The 22,645-nt window shown below is 45.5% G+C and overlaps 1 protein-coding gene across 4 annotated transcripts in view; it reads right to left on the bottom strand.

The window, feature by feature from the left end:
- The window catches only part of Tmem241 (transmembrane protein 241), a 152,061-nt gene that overhangs the window by 93,646 nt on the left and 35,770 nt on the right, over positions 1-22,645 (bottom strand). For all 4 annotated transcript variants that reach the window (XM_045135129.1, XM_045135132.1, XM_045135131.1 and 1 more), the window contains 5 exons: positions 13,505-13,582; positions 8,431-8,456; positions 4,501-4,552; positions 2,300-2,348; positions 1,461-1,506 (listed from right to left, as the gene is read on the bottom strand). In XM_045135129.1, coding sequence (XP_044991064.1) covers positions 1,461-1,506; positions 2,300-2,348; positions 4,501-4,552; positions 8,431-8,456; positions 13,505-13,582 — 251 coding nt within the window. The remainder of the gene's footprint in view (positions 1-1,460; positions 1,507-2,299; positions 2,349-4,500; positions 4,553-8,430; positions 8,457-13,504; positions 13,583-22,645) is intronic.

Genomic DNA, 22,645 nt, shown 5'->3' on the forward strand with positions numbered 1-22,645 from the left:
TACCACGCCCTACTCTACTGGCTTCTGCCTGAAGAAACACTTCATTCACAAAAGCAAAGAAATTCTGGGAGTGAACATCACAGGCTGTCAGTGAGTTCCTTTCTCCAGGAGTCATTCCCGGCCATCCTCTCTATGGCTCCTGGCAGCCCCAACACCCAGCACTAGCCGAATGGCCTCACACTCACTCAGCGGAGACCAGAATTCTTATCCATTTTTCACGTATGTTCACCAAAACTAACCCCACTTACTGCATCAAAGACCTCATTTTACCTGCTAGTAGCATGGCTGGGGACTTGGGAAACTTCTGAGTATATAAACTGGGTCAAGTCAGAAAGGAACTGGGAAGGCTGAGGGATGGCTTATTGGTTAAGAGCATTTGCCACTTAAACCTGAAGCCCTCTCTGGCTGGAGGGTATAGAGACCAGCCAACTCAACATCCCAGAATCCCTAGTTGGAGGGAGGCACAGAGATCAGAAAAATCACTGATGGACACAGAGAGAGAGAGGGGACAAGGAAAACCAGAACATGGAGTTACCTTTCTAAGTTAGATGGAGCCAAGTGGGGGGCCCAAAGCAGCTGGTGGTGGGAACTACATTAAACCTCTTCTAAAAGGCTACCCTGGGGCTGGAGGGATTGCTCAGTGGTTAAGACACTCAGTGGTTAAGCCAAAGGACCCAGGTTTGATTCCCCAGGACCCATGTAAGCCAGATGCGCAAGGTAGCACATGCATCTACAGTTCATTTGCAGTAGCTGGAGGCCCTGGCATGCCCATATTCTCTCTCTCTTTCAAATAAATAGTTTCCCTGACGGAAGGAAACCTAGACTTCCCTACCTCTACACATGTTGCTTTAGGCTTATCCGGCTCTGGGAGCAATGATCCAGTGGGTATGTGGCCCAAGCAGTAATATAGGGTCTCACTCTAGCCCAGGCTGACCTGTAATTGACTATGTAGTCTCAAGGTGACCTCAAACTCACAGCAATCCTCCTACCTCTGCCTCCCAAGTGTTGGAATTAAAGGCCTGTGCCACCATGCCCAGCTCTTCACTTTTTTGTTGTTGTTGGTTTGTTCTGTTTTTCAAGGTAGGGTCTTGCTCTAGCCCAGGCTGACCTAGAACTCACTATGTAGTCTCAGGTTGGCCTCGAACTCACAGTGATCCTCCTACCTCTGCCTCCCTATTGCTGGGATTACAGGCATGCCCCACCATACCCAGCAAGCTTTGGCTTTTTGTTTTTTTCTTTAATTATTAAGAGAGAGAGAGAGAATAGTTGCACCAGGGCTTCTAGAGGCTGCAAACAAACTCCAGACACATGCGCCAACTTGTGCATCTGGCCTACTTGGGTCCTGGGGAACAGAATCTGAGTCCTTAGGCTTTGCAGTCAAGTGCATGAACCACTAAGCCATCTCTCCAGCCCTCCCCCTTCCTTTAAATCAACCAACGCCCACAACATGAAGACCTTACCTTAATGCATTGTGCTTCTGTGACTTCCTGAGTACTTTGTAAGCCCCTGCAAGGGAAGTAAGATAGGTCACTGGTAACTTTCCTTTACAGAGCTGCAGGGACTTCCAAAATTTGTGGGAGAAGGTCCCAAAAAGTTCAGCTGCAGTTCCCCCTTTTCCCTAGAGGGTTGCACACACCCACAGCAGACACCACAGGAACCTCACATGGTGACGCAGGTCACCCTTCAAGGGGTCAGCAGAAAGTGTCTGGCCAGGGAAGTGTCATGGTCAACAGGTGGCACCACCAACAGAACAGTCTGATTTTCTTCATGTGATGCATGTGGGAAAGACAACCCTGAGAAATTTCTGTCCATTTCTGAACTTCTGAACTGTGTTGCCAAGGTCTGAGCACTTTTTCTTTCTCATGATACTACAGGAAGAAACGATAAGTGTGTGAGCTAAAATAAAATCATATGGTCCTAGTCAATGTTATTTTCCTGTTATTCTTCTGAAAGAAAGGTTTTTTTTTTTTTTTTCTTTTCTTTTTTGACATAACCTTCTGGATATACTCCCACCACTTTTAGGGAAGACTAAACAACATTCCAAGAATGGCCCTGAGCAAGCAAAACTTAAGTTATGACAAGTCAATGTCTGTCAGCCAACAAAAAAAAAGGGAAATTATGTTGGAAATGAAAATATTCGAGGAAAACTCTAAAATAGAAAGAAGAATCTAGAAAATGTCCGCTTTACTCTTGGTACCTTAGACTTAATTTTCCTGTTGTCCAGGGACATTAGAAAGTGGATACCCAATAATAGTTAAATAATAAATCTCAACTACTCAAACATCCTTTTAAAACTTACCTATACAAAATACATGAACTGCAGCCCAAAAATATCCATCTGGATCATACTGTAACACAGGATTAAAGAAAAGGGAGAAAATAGCTAAGTAAGAACAAACAGGATCTCGTGTGGTAACATGTGGTCAGTGCAGAGAGCCAGGCAAGGACTCCAAAACCACCTGCTTGGGATGGAGTCTGGTCCTCATTTTCCCACCCAGTGGCCCAAAACATCTGCCTGAGCCTCTAGTATCCCATTCCCCCACTACTATGACCCTCACTGTGCTCAAATATCAACTCATGACACCCAGAGACCTTTGTGGCAAGCCCTTGTCAACCCCCTCAGTCACACTTACGGCCTCCCAACCCTAAGAACAAGAGTGGCTTTCCCAAGGATGACTGCCTCCCCTACAACCCAGCTGAGGCGAGAACCCAGGGGGCCTCACACAAGCCAGGCAAGCAGTCTGTCAATGAGCCACAACCCCAGCCCTCTGTCTGTCTTTTTATTATTCTCCACAAGACTTAGTATCATCTATTGCATTCCATAGTTTCGTTATCCTCTGTTTGTCTATCTCCCCCTCCACCCAGCCTCCACTAAATTATAAATTCTAAGAGGTCAGGGACTGAGGAATTAAAACAGAGTAGGTGTTCTATAAAGTTGAACCCAGAATATTTACAAGCCCTCCAGGGCTGGCTCCCCTTTTACAGTCTAACTCCTCCTCATTCTTCTGTATTTGGGTCCAGTAAGTAGAATCTTTCCCCAAATCAGGAAGATCAGGGTTAACTTTGAAAATACCCACTCATTCATTAGCTCATGACCTGTGGGCCACATGATTGTTTAGTTATAAACAGTAATTGTTTTATTAGTGTTAATTAGTTAATTAGTTATAAAATGGATATAATAGGTCTGGAGAGATTGCTTAGTGGTTAAAGTGCTTGCTTGAAAAGCCTAAGGACCCAGGTTCAATTCCCAAGGACCCACGGAAGACAGATGCCCAAGGTAGTGCATGCATATGGAGCTCATCTGCGGTGGCTAGAGGCCCTGGCACACCCATTCTCTCTCCTCTTTCAAACAGATAAATAAATAATAAAATATTTTAGCATGCAGATAATAATAGTTCCTGTCTTGCAGAACTGTTGTGAGAGTCTGAGTAAGACAGGGAGCTCGAAGCACTAGCACACAGCAGGACTCTGTCACTGTTGGCAGCTCCTACTTCCAGGACCCCTGATCCCCCTCGGCCTTCACGCTCCCTTGGACACAGCCCTGGCTTCCCTGTTGTGATGATCTGTTGCTTCGTCTGTTTCCCTCCCCTTCGCTTGAAATGGACCTCCAGCTTCTGCCAGGGCAAACACCAATCTTCATAGCCCCAGAGCCTGGCTCGGTGCCTGACACTTGGTCGGGACTTAATGCTAAAGGAGAAAGGACAGGAAGAAAAGGCTGTGGCTGGGAAGGTGGCTCCGCTCTTGCGTAAGGACCTGAGTTCAATCCCCAGCACCCACGTAAAAGGCCAGGCGCAGCCGCACATGCCTATAACCCTGGCACTTGAGGGCGGGGACAGGAGAATCGCTGGGGGGGTGGTGGAGGGATCCTCTGTCAGCCAGTAAACCAGACAGAGTGCTCCAGATTCATAAGAGAGACTCTGTCTCCGGGAAATAGGGCTGAGCACACTAGAGGCCAGCCAACGCCTTCCTCTGGCCTCTGCAGGCCTCGGCATGCATGGGCAGCTGACAGCGGATGTACTGCACACACCAAGGAAGGAAGGAAAAGACAGAGGCAGGAAGGAGAGATGAAGTGAGGGGAAGAGCTGAACTAATGAGATGGCTATGAGGTTGGGGGGTCCTGAGTACCTCAAAAGGTTAAGCTCAACTTGGATATGGGAGGCCAGTGTGGAAAAAAATTGACCCTTCAGAAGAGGAGATCCTAGGGGAAACTGATTCTGCCAAAGGCTGGGGTGACCTTAAGTGTCAGATCGCAGATTCCTGTGGCATTTACAGAGGGAAGACTGCACACCCTAACCCCTGCTCCCCAGGATCCAGAGTTCTCGGATCTGGGGTTATGATGTGACTGATCCAAAAGGCCGGTCAGCCAGAGAGCTTGTGAATGCCTTTATTAGGCCAGGTTACCCTGATTGGAAGAGAAAAGAGCAGAAAGTTCTGCACACCTGTGTGTGCTTGAGAGCATGGAAGATTCTTTGAAGGCACGATGTATTCATCTGAACTTACCTGAGAGTCGTTGAAGGGAAGGCACCCCGCAGCGGCCAAGAGGAAGAGAGTACTGTGGACAGGTAGATAAAACAGGTAGTTTCACCTTTCAGCATCAAAGCACTTCCCAGAGTGTGTGGAGGTGGAAACACATCCATGGGAATTTGTGGGTGGCCAAGAGGCTGAGAGACTAACCTAGTTTCGCCCCACCATCCTCTAAGAGCCAGACTTCCCTCAGGCCCTTTCAGCTATAGACACTTCCTCCTCTGGCTCAGCCGGCCAGTTCCTGACACTGCCACTCACCAGACCCCTGAGAGTCAAAGCTGACTCGTGCTAGGAAAGCGCGCCTGCCTAACATCCGATACAAGAGGAAAGGGTCAACTGCAGATCCCCCAAATACATGAGACACAAATTGCATGATGAGATCACAATCATGTCGGTCACAAAAAAAACAAAACAAAAAACCAGGGCTGGAGAGATGGCTAAGTGGTTAAGGCACTTGCCTGAGAAGCCTAAAAACCCAGGTTCAACTCTCCAGATCCCACTTAAACCAGACACACAAGGTCACACATGCCCACTAGGTGGCACAAGCATCTGGAATTCGATTACAGTGGCTGAAGTCCTGGCGTGTCACTTCTCTCTCAAAATTTTTTTCAAATAATAAAAAAGCAGTATGCACAACACATTAAACTCAGTCCACCAGCACCTCTGCCCATATGATTGACCTCAGCATCTTGTAACAGGACAGAGCCATCATTGCTTCCTGATGCGATGTGATCAGATACCACATGTGGTGCTCCTGCCTCACATGCAGACCTGAAATGCCATAATAAACCCAGACTTAAGCACAGTCCACAAAACAACAGGCCTGGATCCTTCCAAACAGGCGACGGCAGTGAAAAGATAAGAATGAAGAATTGTCCCAGACTAAAGGATATGAAAGATATATGACCTCCTGGAGGGGGGGAATTGTCACAAAAGATAGTATGGGGATACTGGCAAGGTTTGAACATGGACTTGATGTTAGGTAACAGTATCATATCAGAAATCAGTTTTCTAAATTCAACTGGACTTTGGTTATAAAGGGTATATTAGTTATTTTCTTATTGTTGTGACCAGAAGCAACTTAAGGGAGGAGTTAATATTCAGCTTACAGTTTTAAGGGGAAGATTCATAGCAGGGAGGGCATGGTGGCAAAAGTGGAAAGCTGGCTTGCCACCCTAGCACTTAAGAGAAGAAAGGAGGGCTGGAGAGATGGCTTAGTGATTAAGGTGCATGCCTGTGAAGCTTAAGGACCCAGGTTCGATTCTCCAGGTCCTATGTAAGCCAGGTGCACATGGTAGGCATGTATCTGGAGGTCGTTTGCAGTGGCTACAGGCCTGGAACTCCCATTCTCACTCTCTCCGTCTCAAATAAATAAATAAATAAATAATAAATCTTAAAAGAGAGAGAGAGAGAAGAAAGGAAACAGGAAATAGGGCCGGGCTATAAAACCTCAATGGCCCACTTCCCCCAGCAAGGGTCCACCTCCCAAAGGTTATAAAACCTTCTCAAATGGTGTCATCAGCTGGGGACTAAGTATTCAAACACACGAGACTATGAGGGACATTTTACATTCAACTACAACAAAAGAGATGGTTGTTTATAGAAAGTTATAGTTTATACAACTTATTCTCAAACAGATCGTAATAACTGGGCAATATTTAACGTATGTCTACATGTCCTGGGGGGAGGGAGGAGACGAGAGAGACTTTATGTACAAATGCAAAATAAAGGTACCAATGAGTGGATGCAGGTAAGTAGTAGATAAGGCATTTTCCTGCAAAGCCAAAGGACCCTGGTTCGATTCCCCAGGATCCACGGAAGCCAGATGCACAAGGAGGAGCATGCATCTGGAGTTCATTTGCAGTGGATGGAGGCCCTGATGCGCCCATTCTCTCTCCCTCTCATAAAAAAATAAAATATTTTTTAAAAAAACTTTTTATTTATTATTATTATTAATTTGGTTTTTTTTTTGAGGTAGTGTCTTGCTCTAGCCCAGGCTGACCTGCAAGTCACTATGTAGTCTCAGGCTGGCCTTGAATTTATGGTGATCCTCCTACTACTGCCTCCCAAGTGCTGAGATTAAAGGCATGGGCCACCATGGTGCCCGGCTTCTAGAACTTTTTTTTGATAACACTAGGAATCTATGCTTGTGCATGCTAGGCAAGGATTCTACCACAAAACTATAATCCCAGGGTTCAATTAAATTGCCAGGTTGCCCTTGGGATTATAGTCCTACAACACCACACCTAGCTCCTTAGGCTATGTGGCGTCTCATACCCATATAGATCATGTAAACAAGAAAATTCTATATCCTATACACAGATCATATATGAACACATATACATATATATCTATGAAACATACAACCTGATACTTACAGTGTCAGCACACTGGAAACAGTGAGGCTGACCCACTCTGCCAGGCTTCCCTGCTAGAATTCCATGGGCTGTAGCCAGACTAACGCAGCTGGCCGGCCCAAGGCAGGAGGCAACACTGAGGACTGTTTGGGGTTAGGCCCTGGCCTTGGGAAGGTCAGGACTATGTAAGGCAGCTAAGGCCCAGATGTCTCTCCACATAGCCCACCCTCTTCTGACAGCCTTGGTGACTGGAAGGAGGAAGGCTGTCTGAAATACAAGACAGACAGACACACAGACACACACACGGAATGAGCATAGCAGATCCTCTAAAGCAGAAAACCCCTTGGGGATGAAGGAGGTAAGCACCCAAGGGTGAGAACGGCTCCGGCCACGTGTATTCTTAAGCAACACTGACAACATCAGGCTTTTTCCACACCTGCTAAGCTCCTTTTAAACAAGAGGATGAGTCTTGAGGTTTTTGTTTGGCTTTTTTTTTTTTTTTTCCCTTTCAAGTTCCACCCTGTATTAAAAGCCAAAGGAAGCAAGGCGACTGGATTGGATGACAGCCCAGGAATATGTGAAACAAAAACATTACGCCATTCACCAAAGCATTGCCTGTTGGCTCTCTACTTTCTGGACAGAGCGTCTTAGTCAAGGAAGAGGAAGCAGGGGGCGGGCAAAGGGGCTGGGGGCTGGGTTAGAATGAGAATGCAGAATGAGAGGGGCCTGGCCGGGGTCAGGATCTGCTGAGGAAACTGAGGCACAGAGAGTGAGGAAACCTATCCATGATGAGTGAGCTGTGGCCCAGAACCACAGTTCACAACCTGGGGCATGCTGGCAACTGCTTTGGCAGTCATGGAAAAACCCTAGCGGGTCATTAAACTGCAAACTTTTTTTTTTTTATTTTAAGTTGTTTCTGTGCATTTCATTTTTGTTCTCTGCCACTACCGCTCAAATTTTAGGAAAGTTTTGGACCTCTGCTGTGAAATGTAGCACAGGTTGGTTTTATTTGTTTTCTCCTTTAGAACAAAATAGCAAAAACAGTTAATTTTTAAATATTTTATTTCATGTATTTATTTATTTGACAGGGGGAGAGAGAATGGGTGCACTAGGGATTCCAGCTGCTGCAAATGAACTCCAGATGCATGCCCCACCTTGTACATCTGGCTTATGTGGGTACTGGGGAATAGAATGTAGGTCCTTTGGCTTTTCAGGCAAGCACCTTAACCACTAAGCCATCTCTCTAGTCCCAAGAGTGATTTTTTTGCAGGGGGGCAGTTTTCGAGGTAGGGTCTCACTCTGGTCCAGGCTGACCTGGAATTAACTATGTAGTCTCAGGGTGGCCTCGAACTCTCAGCAATCCTTCTACCTCTGCCTCCTACATGCTGGGATTAAAGCATGTACCACCATGCCTGGCTCCCAAGAGTGATTTTTAAAATAAGACACTGCATTTATGACTGTTAATGATAAACTCCTTCTCTGACAGCTTATCAACTAGGTTAAAAACAGATTAAATTTTCTATTAGAAGGTTTATTATTATTAACTTACCTACAGATCTTTGCAAGAGATGTTTTCTGTATAAAAGTAAAGAGATATGCTGTTAGTCTTTCAAAACTCTTCCCATTAAACAGAAACATTTAGGTTGAAAGGCAAATAAATTACAAGTAAATTTATTGGGGGGGGGTTCTTAAAGCCTGCTTCTCTTTGGTATTTTTCTGCCCTTCTACTCCCAGACAAAATAAGAAGGATTTGGGTCACAGCTGAGTCACTTCAGCAAAGCACTTTAACCACTACTGCTGTGTTTGTGCATGACAAACAAAAAGATTTCAGCGCCAGTTTTCAACATCTGACACACCAAGCCTAGGACACAAAAAGATCAATGTGGAGCCGGACATGGTGGCGCACGCCTTTAATCCCAGCAATTGGGAGGCAGAGGTATGAGAAGCACAGTGAGTTCGAGGCCACTCTGAGACTACATGGTGAATTCCAGGTCAGCCTGGACCAGAGTAAGAATAAAACCCTACCTCGGGGGTGGGGGTGGGGGTGAGGGAATCAGTGTGGTTTGTAGCATAGGAAAACAACTTAAGCTCTCATTTAATGCCTAGGTCTGTCTGTATGTGTTATCTATTAACTGATTTTGTACAGATGGCCTTCCTATGTTGCTCAAACCAGCTTTGAACTCTATTCCCCAAGCTGGCTTTGAGCTCTTGAGTTCAAGTGATCCTCCTGCCTTAGCCTCTCTAGTAGCTGGAACTAGAGGGTACATCACTGTGCCAAGACTCTTTAAATCTCCTGTTCATGGGCTGGAAAGATGGCTTAGTGGTTAAGGCACTTGCCTGCGAAGCCTAAGGACCCATGTTCTACTCTCCAGATCCTATGTTTGCTATATGCACAAAGGTGAGGCAAGTGCAAGATAGCACGTGCCCATTAGATGGCACAAGCGTCTGGTGTTTGATTGCAGTAGCTGAGGCCCTGGCAAGCCAGTTCTCTCTCTCTCTCTGTCTTTTTAAAATAAATAAATAAATAAGTGAATACTTTAAATCACCTGTTCATTCTTTAGCTCTGGCTCTGAGCAGTCATACAACTGGATATGAAAATTAAACAGGGGCCTGAAGAGATGGCTCAGCAGTTAAAGGGCTTGCCTGCAAAGCCTAATTGCCCAGGTTGGATTCCCTAGCACCCACTTAAGGACAGATGCACAAAGTGTCTTGTGTGTCTGGAGTTCATTTGCAGTGGCTAGAGGTCCTGGTGTGCCCATTCTGTCTGTCTCTCTCTTTAAGAAAAGAAAGAAAATTCAATAAGAAAAAGGAGAAGGGACATTTTTATCTAACCCCTAGAGAGAAGAAAAAAATATAAGATTAGAAGGATATAAACTTGGCCTTTAAAACTCTTTGAAATAAAGAAATCTTAATTTGGACTCTTCTCATATAAACTCCTTTTAATCAAGTTAAGGAAGCTAATCCTTGGCACAGAACAAGAAAACTTCAGCAGGGAAGACAAAGATTTCTCTAATTGACGGAATTATATAGGAAATGGACAAGGAGGATGGTAGATTCATTATGGACACTTCTGGATTGTTCTGCTAGCTGGGGACAAACTACAACTTTTGACACCAATTCAGGTAAAGTGTGACATATTAGCATGTTGTTTAGAAGCAGAGTTGAAGCCAGAGACAGTGGCATACACACACATAAACTGTCATCCTAGTACTTGGGAGGTTGAGGCAGGAAAAGCGTTGGGTTCAAGGTCAGCTTCTATTACAGTTAGTTCCAAGCCAACCTGAGCTACAGAGTAAGATTCTGTCTCAAAAAAGGAGGAGTAAAGCAGGGTGTGGTGGCGCATGCCTTTAATCCCTGCACTCAGGAGGCAGAGGTAGGTGTATCGTTCATGAGTTCGAGGCCACCCTAAGACTACACAGTGAATTCCAGGTCAGCCTGGGCTAGAGTGAGACCCTACCTTGAAACACCCCCCAAAAAAAAATGGGGAGGAAGAGGAAGAAGGAAGAAAGAAGAAGAAGGCTAGAGAGATGGTTTAGTGGTTAAGGCACTTGGCTGCAGAGCCTAAGGATCCAGGTGCAATTCTCCAGGACCCACATAAGCCAGAGGCCCAAGGTGGTACATGTGTCTGGAGTTCATTTGCAGTGGCCAGAGGCCCTGGTGTGCCCATTCTCAATCTCTCTTTCTATCTGCTTCTTTCTCTCTTTCTCAAATAAGTTAATTAAAAGAAGAAGAAGAAGAAGACAAGGGCTGGAGGGATGGCTTAGCGGTTAAGGCATTTGCCTGAAAAGCCGAAGGACCCAGGTTCAATTCCCCAGAACCCACATTAGCCAGATACACAAGGGGGCGAACACGTCTGGAGTTCGTTTGCAATGGCTGGAGCCCTGGCACACCCATTCCCTCTCTCTCTCAAATAAATAAATAAAAATAAAAATATTAAAAGAAAGAAGACCTCACAGTGCCTAACACTACCTACACAAGACCATCATAACAGGAAGAAAAGATCATGACATCAAAATAAAAGAGACTGATTGAGAGGGGGAGGGGATATGATGGAGAATGGAGTTTCAAAGAGGAAAGTGGGGGGGGAGGGAGAGAATTGCCATGGGATATTGTCTACAATCATAGACGTTTTCAATAAAAAGAGAAGACAGTAGAAACATATGGACTGCACTGAAGACTAGCTTAAGTTTGTATGGTATTAAGTTGTTTTTTTTTTAAATTTTTTTTTTGTTCATTTTTATTTATTTGAGAGTGACACAGAAATGGGGGGAGAGAGAGAGAGAGAGACAGAGAATGGGCGCGCCAGGGCCTCCAGCCACTGTTGATGAACTCCAGATGCGTGCGCCCCCTTGTGCATCTGGCTCACGTGGGTCCTGGGGAATCGAGCCTCAAACTGGGGTCCTTAGGCATCACAGGCAAGCGCTTAACCGCTAAGCCATCTCTCCAGCCCAAGTTGTTATTTTATACATGTTGTATGTATGGGGGTGGGCTATGCATGTGTGCACAGATGCACACGCCCCGTGTTCACTTGTGCAGAGGAAAATGCCAGGTGCTCTCCTTTATCGCTCTTCCCCTTATCTCCCTGAGACAGACTCTCTCACTGAACCCGGAGCTCGAAAGTTTGGGTTAGAATGGCCGCCCAGTGAGCCCCACAACCCTCCTGTCCCAGCCGCCCTCAGTGCTGGAGTTACAGGCAAGCGTGACTTTACCCAGACATACAGCTTGAACTCATGTCCTCAGGCTTGCACACCATCTATCTCCTCACCCCAAGCATTTGTTTGCTTTTAATATTTTATTTGTTTACTTGAGAGAGAGAGAGAGAATGGGTGCACCAGGGCCATTAGCCACTGCAAACAAACTCCAGACAGACGCATGTGCATCTGGATTTACATAAGTACTGGGGAATGGAACCCAGATCCTTAGGCTTTGCAGGCAGGCGCCTTCACAGCTAAGCCATCTCTCTATCCTGCATTTGTTTTTGTTTTGTTTTTCAAGGCAGGGTCTTGCTCTAGCCCAGGCTGACTGGCACTCACTTTGTAGTTCCAGGCTGGCCTCGAACTCACAGCAATCTTCCTACCTCTGTCTCCCGAGTGATGGGATCAAAGGCATGTGCCACCACGCCCGGCTTCAGATTCTAGTTGCATGCAAAGCTAGCCATTCATCTTTAGGACCTTGAGGCTCTGGGCTTTCGCCCAACCCTGCATCTCTGGAGTATGGGAACCAGGACAGCTATGGGGTGGTGCTGCCCCCTCGTGGAGAGAGTTAGCCCCTAAATTTAGAGGATCACTAGCTGGGGCAAAGATGCTTGGGATCATCACACCTGCATCACTGTCCCTGTCATGATAAAACAAGTTACTAAAAAATTCAGAGGCAGGGTTGATGAGATGGCTTAGTGGTTAAGCACTTGCCTGTGAAGCCTAAGGACCCCGGTTTGAGGCTCGATTCCCCAGGACCCACGTTAGCCAGCCCACGTTAGCCAGATGCACAAGGGGGTGCATGCGTCTGGAGTTCATTTGCAGTGGCTGGAAGCCCTGGCGTGCCCATTCTCTCCCTCTCTCTCTCTCTGCCTCTTTCTCTCTCTGTCTGTCACTTTCAAATAAATAAATAAAAATAAACAATTTTTTTTTTAATTCAGAGCCAAACATAATGGAACTCTCCCAAGTGTGGTGGAGGAGCAGGAAGAGAAGATGGAGATTAAACTCTTGACAGCTCTACTTTTCCAGGAAGAACTGTTACAAGGTTTACTGCACAGGGCACAATGCAATGTTCATGCCCACACCAAAAGAAAAAAAAAAACAAAGCTGAAGAGATGGCTTAACAGTTAAGCATTTGTCTGTGACGCCTAAGGACCCCGGTTCAAGGCTCAATTCCCCAGGACCTATGTAAGCCAGATGCACAAGGTGGCGCATGCATCTGGAGTTCATTTGCAGTGGCTGGAGGCCCAGATGCGCCCATTCTCTGTGTGTATGTGTGTCTGTCTGTCTGTTGTTCTCAAATAAATAGATTAAAATAACCAAAAAAAAAAATTTTAAGCCTCCAAGGACAAAGAGAGTGCCATTGGTTCTTTGTTCGTTCCCTGATTCTCCTGTCTCACCCTCTGTTCTGTATCCAAGCTTCTCGCTCACTTAACCTTTCTTCCGATGGTTCTTGGGTTCTCTGTCTGGGAGGTGCTCAAGGGAGGAGCTCACCTCACCCTGGTGAGATTCCAGTTCTCTGACAGCAGTATGAAGTAGGGGCCAAGACTGGGAAGAAGAAGAAAAGCGAATCCCATGGGGACAGCGTGCCTGGTGTGGGACTGCGCTGTACAAGTCCTTGTGACGCTGAGATGAGCTGGGAGTGGAAGCGCCTCCTCCCCAGGCCCACAGCAAATTCCTTTTTGTCCAGGGAGGGTCTGGCTAGGTCGCACCCTAAGTGGAGGAGCATTCACACAAACAAGCACTCTCACGGATGTGTGCCAGACTGAGCAATGTCAACGCTGGGCTCCCTGAAATTTGTGACCAGTGTCAGATGATCTTGACTGGCAACTTACAGGAAAAGAAACTGTTTTGGACTGCTCAAAGAAAAGTGTGCCTCGGAGGTTTAAAGGAAGGGAGGTGAAACTAGCAGATTGCACACCCACTTACCTCTTTCCAGAAACACTTCCGGTACACACAGACGAACGCTTCGGCTACGTTGTGCAAAATGAAAAACACAGGAATGGCCTGCAAGAAAACAGAGTAATAGGCATGAAAATATTTTCTCCTGTCCCACAGTTACATGATTTTTGCTTAAAAATAAAGATACGTGGGAACAGTCAGTAGACATACACGTAATCTCTCCAACTAAGGCTGCACGGACTAGGGGTGACTGTCAGGGGTCCCATCCAACAGGGCTTTTTGTTTTTTAAATTTTTTATTTATTTATTTATTTATTTATTTATTTGAGAGTGACAGACAGAGAGAGAGAGAGAAAGTCAGATAGATAGAGAATGGGTGCGCCAGGGCCTCCAACCTCTGCAAACGAACTCCAGACACGTGCGCCCCCTTGTGCATCTGACTAAATGTGGGTCCTGGGGAGTTGAGCCTTGAACTGGGGTCCTTAGGCTTCACAGGCAAGCGCTTAACTGCTAAGCCATCTCTCCAGCCCCAACAGGGCTTTTTATCCACAAACAGTTTTAAGCATATCCTGTGTGTCATGCACATGCCAGGTATAAGGGACGAATCCTCTGAGCAAGGTGGACTTGTCATTAAACAAACTGTCCCCAGCAAGTGAGGGTTCAGAATGAGTACACAGTGAGACACAGCTAATCCAGCAAGAAAAGTGAAGGCTTCTGGGAAGCCTAAAGTCTCAGAGCTGAGTGTGTGTTTTTTAAATATTTTATTTATTTGTAAACAGAGAGAGAGAGAGAGAGAGAGTATGGACACACCAGGGCCTCTGGCCACTGTAAATCAACTCCAGATGCATGAGCCACTTTGTGCATCTGGCTTCACGTGGGCACTTGGGAATTGAACCTGGGTCGTTAGGCTTTGCAGGCAAGCGCCTTAACCGCTGAGCCATCTCCCCAGCTCTGAATGTTTATTAGATTAAAACATAGAGGAGGTGGGCAACTTTCACAGACAGAGGCAGGCCCAGGGGCCCAGAGGCCCAGAGGAGAGAGCAAACCCAGCTCATCCAAGGACTAGAGGATGCCGAGCATGGAAAAAGTGGAGAGGAAAGCTCAGGGCCCATCTGGAATGTGGTGGCGCACGCCTTTAATCCCAGCGCTCTGGAGGCAGAGGTAAGTGGATCACTGTGAGTTTGACACCAGCCTGAAACTACATAGTGAATTCCAGCTCAGCCTGGGCTACCTAAAAAAAAGAAGGTCTGGAGAGATGGCTTAGCTGTTAAGCCTTTGAAGCCTAAGGACCCAGGCTGGATTCCCAGGACCCACAGAAGCCAGATGTACATGGTGGTGCATACGTCTGGAGTTTGTCTGCAGTGGTGAGAGGCCCTGGCACACCCATTCGTGTCTCTCTTTCTCTCAAAAATAAATAAATAAAAATATTTTTTAAAAAACCACTGCAAACTTCTATAGCATTATAGTTCTGCCCTTCCTGTTGTCACACTGTTTCATTTCCTTTCTAATTCTTTTTTTCTTCTTTTTTAATTCTTGCCTTACATTTATCTTCTCTTTAAAAAAAAAAAATTCTTTCTGCTTTTTATTTGATTGTCTTTATGGAATTAAGTTCACCAGGACTTACTTTTGTTATATTGAACAAAAATTATGATAAATGATAACAGCAATATAGTAGTTAAAATACACTGAGTATTTACTATGTCCCAAACACTAACTGCTTTTATGTATTTAACGTCACAATAATTCTGAGATGGCTACTGTTACTATCTCCATTATGTATATAAGAAAGCTGAGGGTTGTACTGTTTCTATCTTTTTAAATTTTTATTTATTTATTTGCAAGCAGAGAAAGAGAGACAGACAGACTGGGCACACCAGGGCCCCACCCGCTGCAAATGAACTCCAAATGCATGTGCCACTTTGTGCATCTGGCTTTATGTGGGTACTGGGAAATCAAACCCAGGTCATTAGGGTTTGTGGGAAAATGCCTTGACTGCTGAGCCACCTCTCTAGACTTGTTTCTATTCTTTTTTTTTTTTTTTTTTTTTTTTGAGACAGGGTCTCACTCTAGCTCAGACTGACCTGGAATTCACTATGTAGTCTCAGGGTGGCCTCAAACTCACGGCAATCCTCCTAACTCTGTCTCCGGAGTGCTAGGATTAAAGGCATGAGCCACCATGCCTGGCTTTGTTTCTTTTTTTTTTGTTTTGTTTTTTAACTTATTTCTTAATCACTTGGAACCAGTTTCACTGATTTTTTTTTTAAATTTTTATTTATTTATTTGAGAGCGACAGACACAGAGAGAAAGACAGATAGAGAGAGAGAGAGAGAATGGGCGCGCCAGGGCTTCCAGCCACTGCAAACGAACTCCAGACGCATGCGCCCCCTTGTGCATCTGGCTAACGTGGGACCTGGGGAACCGAGCCTCGAACCGGGGTCCTTAGGCTTCACAGGCAAGCGCTTAACCGCTAAGCCATCTCTCCAGCCCAGTTTCACTGATTTTTTTATCTTTTCTTTTAACTTGCTGGGCATTAAACTTAGGGAGAGTGGGCAAGAATTCTACCACTGAGCCACACTCCCAGTCTGAAACCACTTTTGGGTGACTTAGATTATTTCTTTCTCCTAAAGAGAACAGAAAATGAGTATGTTCCTTGAACACTGTCAAGACACTAGGAATGGTTTCAATGACGAAAGTTCCTAGTGTCTTCCATCAGAACAAGATGGCCCAGTACCACAGAAAGTCAAGAGCATGATTTGGGACAGATTTGGATATAAATCTGCCAAAATGTAACTGATCAAATTATACTGCCAGCCAGGCCACTTAATTGCTTAGGTGTACAAATTATAATAACTTTATTCTTTTAGTCCATTAGCTTAAAATTTAACATTCTATTCATGTGCCAATAGTTTTTTCATGAAGATAAGTTGGTAAGTAAGACTTAGAAATATGTCATTAGTCATATGCTCCTAGAGTTGAATTTTTTTTTTTTTTTTTTTTGAGGTAGGGTCTCACTCTGGTCCAGGCTGGCCTGGAATTAACTGTGTAGTCTCAGGATGGCCTCAAACTCTCAGTGATACTCCTACCTCTGCCTCGCAGGTGCTGGGATTAAAGGCATGTGCCACCATGCCCGGCTAGAGTTGAATTTTTAAAGGCATCTTTTAAAATTTTTATTTATCAATTTTGAGAGAGAGACATATGTAGAGAGAATAGGTGCACCAGTGCATCCAGCTACTGCACATATACTTCAGACACACGTGCCCCCTTGTGCATCTGCCTTTCATGGGTACTGGGGAATCAAACCTGGGTTCTTAGGCTTCACAGACAAGTGCCTAACTGCTAATCCATCTCTCCAGCCCTAGAGTAGATTTTTTTAAAATTTATTTGAGAGTGACAGACAGAGAGAAAGAGGCAGGGATTGAGAGAGAGAATGGCCACGCCAGGGCCTCCAGCCACTGCAGATGAACTCCAGATGCATGCAGCCCCTTGTGCATCTGGCTAACGTGGGTCCTGGAGAATCGAGCCTTGAACCAGGGGCCCTTAGGCTTCACAAGCAAGCACTTAACTGCTAAAATTATTTAATTAATTTATTGACTTATTTGAGAAGGGAGAACAGTTAGAGAATGGGCACACCAGGGCCTCAACCCACTGCAACCGAACTGCAGACACATGCGCCACCTTGTGCATCTGGCTTTACATGGGTATTGGGGAAATAAACCTGGGTCCTTTGGCTTTGTAGGCAAGCTCTTTAATGATTAAGCAATCTCTCCAGCCTCAAGATTGAATTTTGAAGCCTTGGTTATTTGTTCAGGTATTGGAAGTAACTGAGAAAACTTCTCTGTGGAAAACCATGGGGCTGCTGATAGACACAGCCTTGGGTGTGCATGATCCCCGTGGAGCACAAGCCCTTTGTCAGCGTCTTCACTTGTGGGAAAGAATGGCAACGCTGGTGGGTACAATGGTGCATACATTTAATCCCAGCACTTGGGAGGCAGAGGTAGAAGGACCGCCATGAGTTCAAGGCCAGCCTGGAACTACAGAGTGAGTTTCAGGTCAGCCTGAGCTACAGTGAGATCCTACCTTGGAGGGGGGTGGGGGAAGGAATGGCAACCCTGCCTTCCTCTCTTGGAGTGAGTTTTTAAATATGTTCAATGTGTCTTTAATGTATAATATGGAATAATTCCATTCTAGGCACTTGCCACAGAAAGCAAGCTTGAGAGACATGTTTGCTGCCTGATTTTTATCAGAATCATAAATGGCGTATTGAGATGATGTTCCTGTGTCAGTTGCATCATACTGAACAGTGAAGTTGGAAGCCGCCTTCCTGCTGGCTAGCTGTCATAGTACCAGAGAGTGCTATGCAGCCCGCTGCAGGAGAAGAATCACAGTCCTACCCAACAGTGCACTCCGCGGACACACAACCAATCAGCCAGGCAAGATGTGCCCACTGGCGCAATAGTGGCATGAGTGTGATGAGCGTGACCCACTACTCTCAGATTGGATTTTAGGCCTGCTCCACAGTAGGAATTCTTGTCTGGTATGCAAATCTAATCAAAAGCCAATGGTTGAGAGGCTGGAGAGATGGCTTAGCGGTTAAGGCGTCTGCCTGCGAAGCCAAAGGACCCAGGTTTGAATCCCCAGTACCCATGTAAACCAGATGCACAAGGGGGTGCATGCATCTGGAGTTCATTTGCAGTGGCTGGAGGCCCTGGTGTTCCCATTCTCTCACTCTCTCACTTTCTCTCTTTCTCTCTCAAATAAATTATATATATATATATATATATATATATATATATATATATATATTATTTTTCAAAGTAAGGTATTGCTCTAGCCCAGACTGACATGGAATTCACTATGCAGTCTCAAGGTGGCCTCAAATTCACAGTGAACCTCCTACCTCTGCCTCCCAACTGCAAGGATTGATGGTATGTGCCACCATGCCTAGCTAATAATAAAACATTATTTTAAATAAAGAAATTATTGTCAAATCTAATGTCATGACATTTTATCCCATGAATACAATTTAAATCTTTTTTTTAAGATTATAGGGAAGATGACATGATCAAATTACTGTATGCTTATATATTAAAGCTTTCAATTAAAAAAAAAAAGATTATAATAGCCAGACATTGTGCATACACCTTTAATCCCAGCACTCAGGAGGCAAAGGTAGAAGGATCACTGTGAGTTTCAGGCCATCCTGGAACAACAGAGTGAGTTCCAGTTCAGTCTGGCCTAGCGTGAGTCCCTGCCTCCAAAAACAAACAAGCAAATGGGGTGGAAAGATGGCTCAGTGGTTAAAAAAAAAAAAAAGATTATGTGAAACATATTTACATAGAACAAGAAGATAACAAAAATCTGGGTGTGATGGTGCATGCCTTAAATCTCAGCACTTGGGAGACAGAGGTAGGAGGATTGCCATGAGTTCGAGGCCACCCTGAGACTACATAGTGAATTCCAGGTCAGCCTGAGCTAGAGTGAGACCCTACCTCGAAAAACAAAACAACAACAACAAAAAAATCTTATAGTTCAACTTTGATCACATGGATGAGAAAGCAACGTTTTAAAAAATATTTCACTTATTTATCTATTTGCGAGGCACAGAAAGAGTGAATATAGGAGCACCAGGGCCTCATGTCATTGCAAACAAACTCCAGACCCAAGGACCACTTTGTGCATCTGGCTTTACATGGGTGCTGGGGACTTGAACCCAGGCAGGCAGGCTTTGCAAGCAAGCGCCTTTAACCACTGAGCCACCTCTCCAACCCCTAATATGTCATGCAGTGCAAGAGATATGGAACCTAGGGCTATGTGTGTGTGCTCAGCAACCGGCTACCACTGAGCGAGATCCCCCCTGCCCTAAATAACAACAGGAAGCAGCTAGAGGTACACTTCAGTGGTACAGTGCATGCTTAGTCATGGACAAAGTAAAAGAGGCCGCCATGAGATGACACTTCTCACTCCTTCCTTTATGTGACCATGAAGCCAAACAATGGGAAAACAGATCCCACATGGTCCATTTTGTTCAACTGGGTAATCTGCTCCACATGGGATCTTAACTGATCCCGGTGTGTTTCCTCGTCAACTTCTCCCCTCCTCTCACGTCCACCCACAATGTGTTGAGTGAGTGAATTGCTCATGGAACATGGAAACCATGACACACAGCGAGGAAGGCCCAGGTTCCAAGAACTGGCCAAGAAAATCAATTCCAAGGCTGAGCCTTGTGGTGCACGCCTGTAACCCCAGGTACCCAGGTACCTGGAGGTTGGGGTGTTACTGTAGTTAAGGTCAAAGTTTAACAAGTTAATCTTGGTCACCTGTCCCTAATAGGCTAATTAAAGAGTGGTGGCGCATGCCCTTAATCCCAGCACTTGGGAGGCAGAGGTAGGAGGATCGCCGTGAGTCTGAGGCCACCCTGAAACTATAGTGAATTCCAGGTCAGCCTGGGCTAGAGTGAGACCCTACCACGAAAAACAAACAAACAAACAAAATTTAAAAATAAAAACAACACCTTCCAAGGCTCAGGGTCTATTGCGGAAGAGGTGGTAAAAAGAATGTAAGAGCCAAAGGAAGGGTAGGACTCCTTACAAGTGCTCCCCCAGACACAAAATGGCCTGGATATCCATGACCTCACAGTGCCTGACACTACCTACACAAGACCCTCATAATAGGAGGAAAAGACCATGACATCAAAATAAAACAGAGACAGATTGAGATGGGGAGAATGGAGTTTCAAAGGGGAAAGTGGGGGTAGGGGAGGTATTACCATGGGATTTTTTTTTTTATAATCATGGAAGTTGTTAATAAAAATTTTTTTTGAAAAGAAAAAAAAAAACAGACATGTGATAATGAAAAGCAGGGAAGGGGGATTTATTCAATGTGGCCACATTGAAAGAGATACAAATAAAGGGTTCTAGTGACCCATCCCCCAAATCTGCCACGGTCATGACACGAGGCTTGGGTTCACATAGACAGCATAACTCAACTGTCCCCAAGGTGGATCCTACTGTCACTGAAACCACCACTATGCCTCAGCACCAGTCTCTCCTGCAAGAGGGTCTGACATATTGTCAGAGCCTTGCGAAACCTCTGTGCAAGAGACCGCTCCCTCTCCAGCTGACTATGGAAAGGGAGTGGTGATACCTCAGGGTTTGCTACTCCCTGGCATGAGACTCCTGAGGAAATTCCAGCTCCTTGGGGTTCATTGTCTCAGTAGTCTGATAATCCTGTCAGGATGGTTACAGAAACAGGATGATCAAGAGTTCAGGGCTGGAAACATGGCTTAGTGGTTAAGCGCTTGCCTGTGAAACCTAAGGACCCCGGTTCGAGGCTCGGTTCCCCAGGTCCCACGTTAGCCAGATGCACAAGGGGGCGCATGCGTCTGGAGTTCGTTTGCAGAGGCTGGAAGCCCTGGCGCGCCCATTCTCTCTCTCTCCCTCTATCTGTCTCTCTCTCTGTGTCTGTCTCTCTCAAATAAATAAATAAATAAATTTAAAAAATTAAAAATAAAATAAAAAAAGATTTCAATGCCAGGCTGGAGAGATGGCTTAGCGGTTAAGGTGCTTGCCTGTGAAGCCCAAGTACTCAGGTTCGATTCCCTAGGACCCACATAAGCCAAATGCACAAGGGGGTGCATGCATCAGGAGTTCGTTTACAGTGGCTAGAGGGCCTGGCATGCCTATTCTCTCTCTCTCTCTCTCTCTCTCTCTCTGTGTGTGTGTGTGTGTGTGTGTGTGTGTGTGTGTTTCTCTATCCACCTTTCTATCTCTCTCAAATAAATAATGAATAAACAAACTATTTTTAAAAAGAATAAAAGTTAAATCAACATACAAAATAGTGCCATTATATATTTAAAAAAAGAGTTCAATGTCTTCCTCGGCCACATTGTGAGTTCAAGGCTACCTTAGGCTATATGAGATCCTGTGTTGGAAAGAAAAAGTAAGGGAAAGAAGGGAAGAAGGGAGGGAAGAGAAGGAGAATGGAAGGGAGGAAGGAAAAACCAGTTCTAGTCCTGTTAAGATGCCTACCCGGCACTTGCAGTCTGCCCAGCTCCTGACCCTCGCATTCCCTATGTAGGAGAACATCAGGCTTTGCTCTGAGCAGCCAGCCCCAGGCTCGCCCCCCACCAGCCAACCTACCTACGCTGGAATTTACACACCTGTCTTAACCTCTCAGCAGCAAGCTCGGAGGCAAGCCCCTTGCACTGAGGCTTCTAGCCAGGAAATTACCATTCAAAATGGTACTGATGCTCCTGTCACAAGAGCCATCATCTCTGGGGCCTCATCCAGCATAGGAAAGTTGGATAAGCAGCCCAAATCAGCCCGTGCAGAACCCTATATGTCGTTAAGCTTAGAAGAGGAAGTCGGGTGTGGTGGCACACGCCTTTAGTTCCAGCAGTCAGAGGCAGAGAGAGGTAGAAGGATCAATATGAGTTCGAGGCCAGCCTCGGTTACAACGAGAAAAAAAAAAAAAAAAAAAAGAAAATTGGAACAGGAAATGCTGGGCACATACTTAACCCTCATGACTCATGTGGGCTGTTCCTATGGAAAGTTGTCTCTGTCCCCATTCCTTTTTTAAGTTCCTCAAGGTCAGCATCCAGGTATTCAGTGACTTTAAGCACATAGTAGGTACCAAATCACTAGTTGCTAAATAGCTACAAGAATAATCTCCAGGGGCTGGGGAGATTGGCTTAGTGGTTAAGGCGTTTGCCTGCAAAGCCAAAGGACCCAGGTTCGATTCCCCAGTATCCACATAGAGCCAGATGCACAAGGTGGCACATACATCTGGAATTTGTTTGCAGAGGCTAGAGGCCCTGATTTTCCCATTCTCTCTCCCCATGTTCCCCTTCTCTCTTCCTCTGTCTCTCTCTGGCCCCCTTAAATAAATAATCTCATTCAATTGTGAGTTTGAGGTAGAGGAATCAACATAGAACTTTCCTTCCCACAGGCCCTCTGCAGTTTGCTCAACTTCCTCCCAGGAGCTGCATGTCAGGAAAGCCTAACTTCAAGGCCCTGACAGATCAAGGAGGATTTAGGACTTTGTGGAGCAGAGCTCCTCACAAGTGTTTTGCATAACAACTCGCCCACAGATTTTAACTGAGCATTTACCCCCAATTCCGTATGGACTCATTAACTGACAGTTTGGCAACAGCATATTGAGGTCTGTTTTC

Source organism: Jaculus jaculus, chromosome 15 (genome assembly GCF_020740685.1).
Source record: "Jaculus jaculus isolate mJacJac1 chromosome 15, mJacJac1.mat.Y.cur, whole genome shotgun sequence".
In the NCBI taxonomy this organism is placed as follows: domain Eukaryota; kingdom Metazoa; phylum Chordata; class Mammalia; order Rodentia; family Dipodidae; genus Jaculus; species Jaculus jaculus.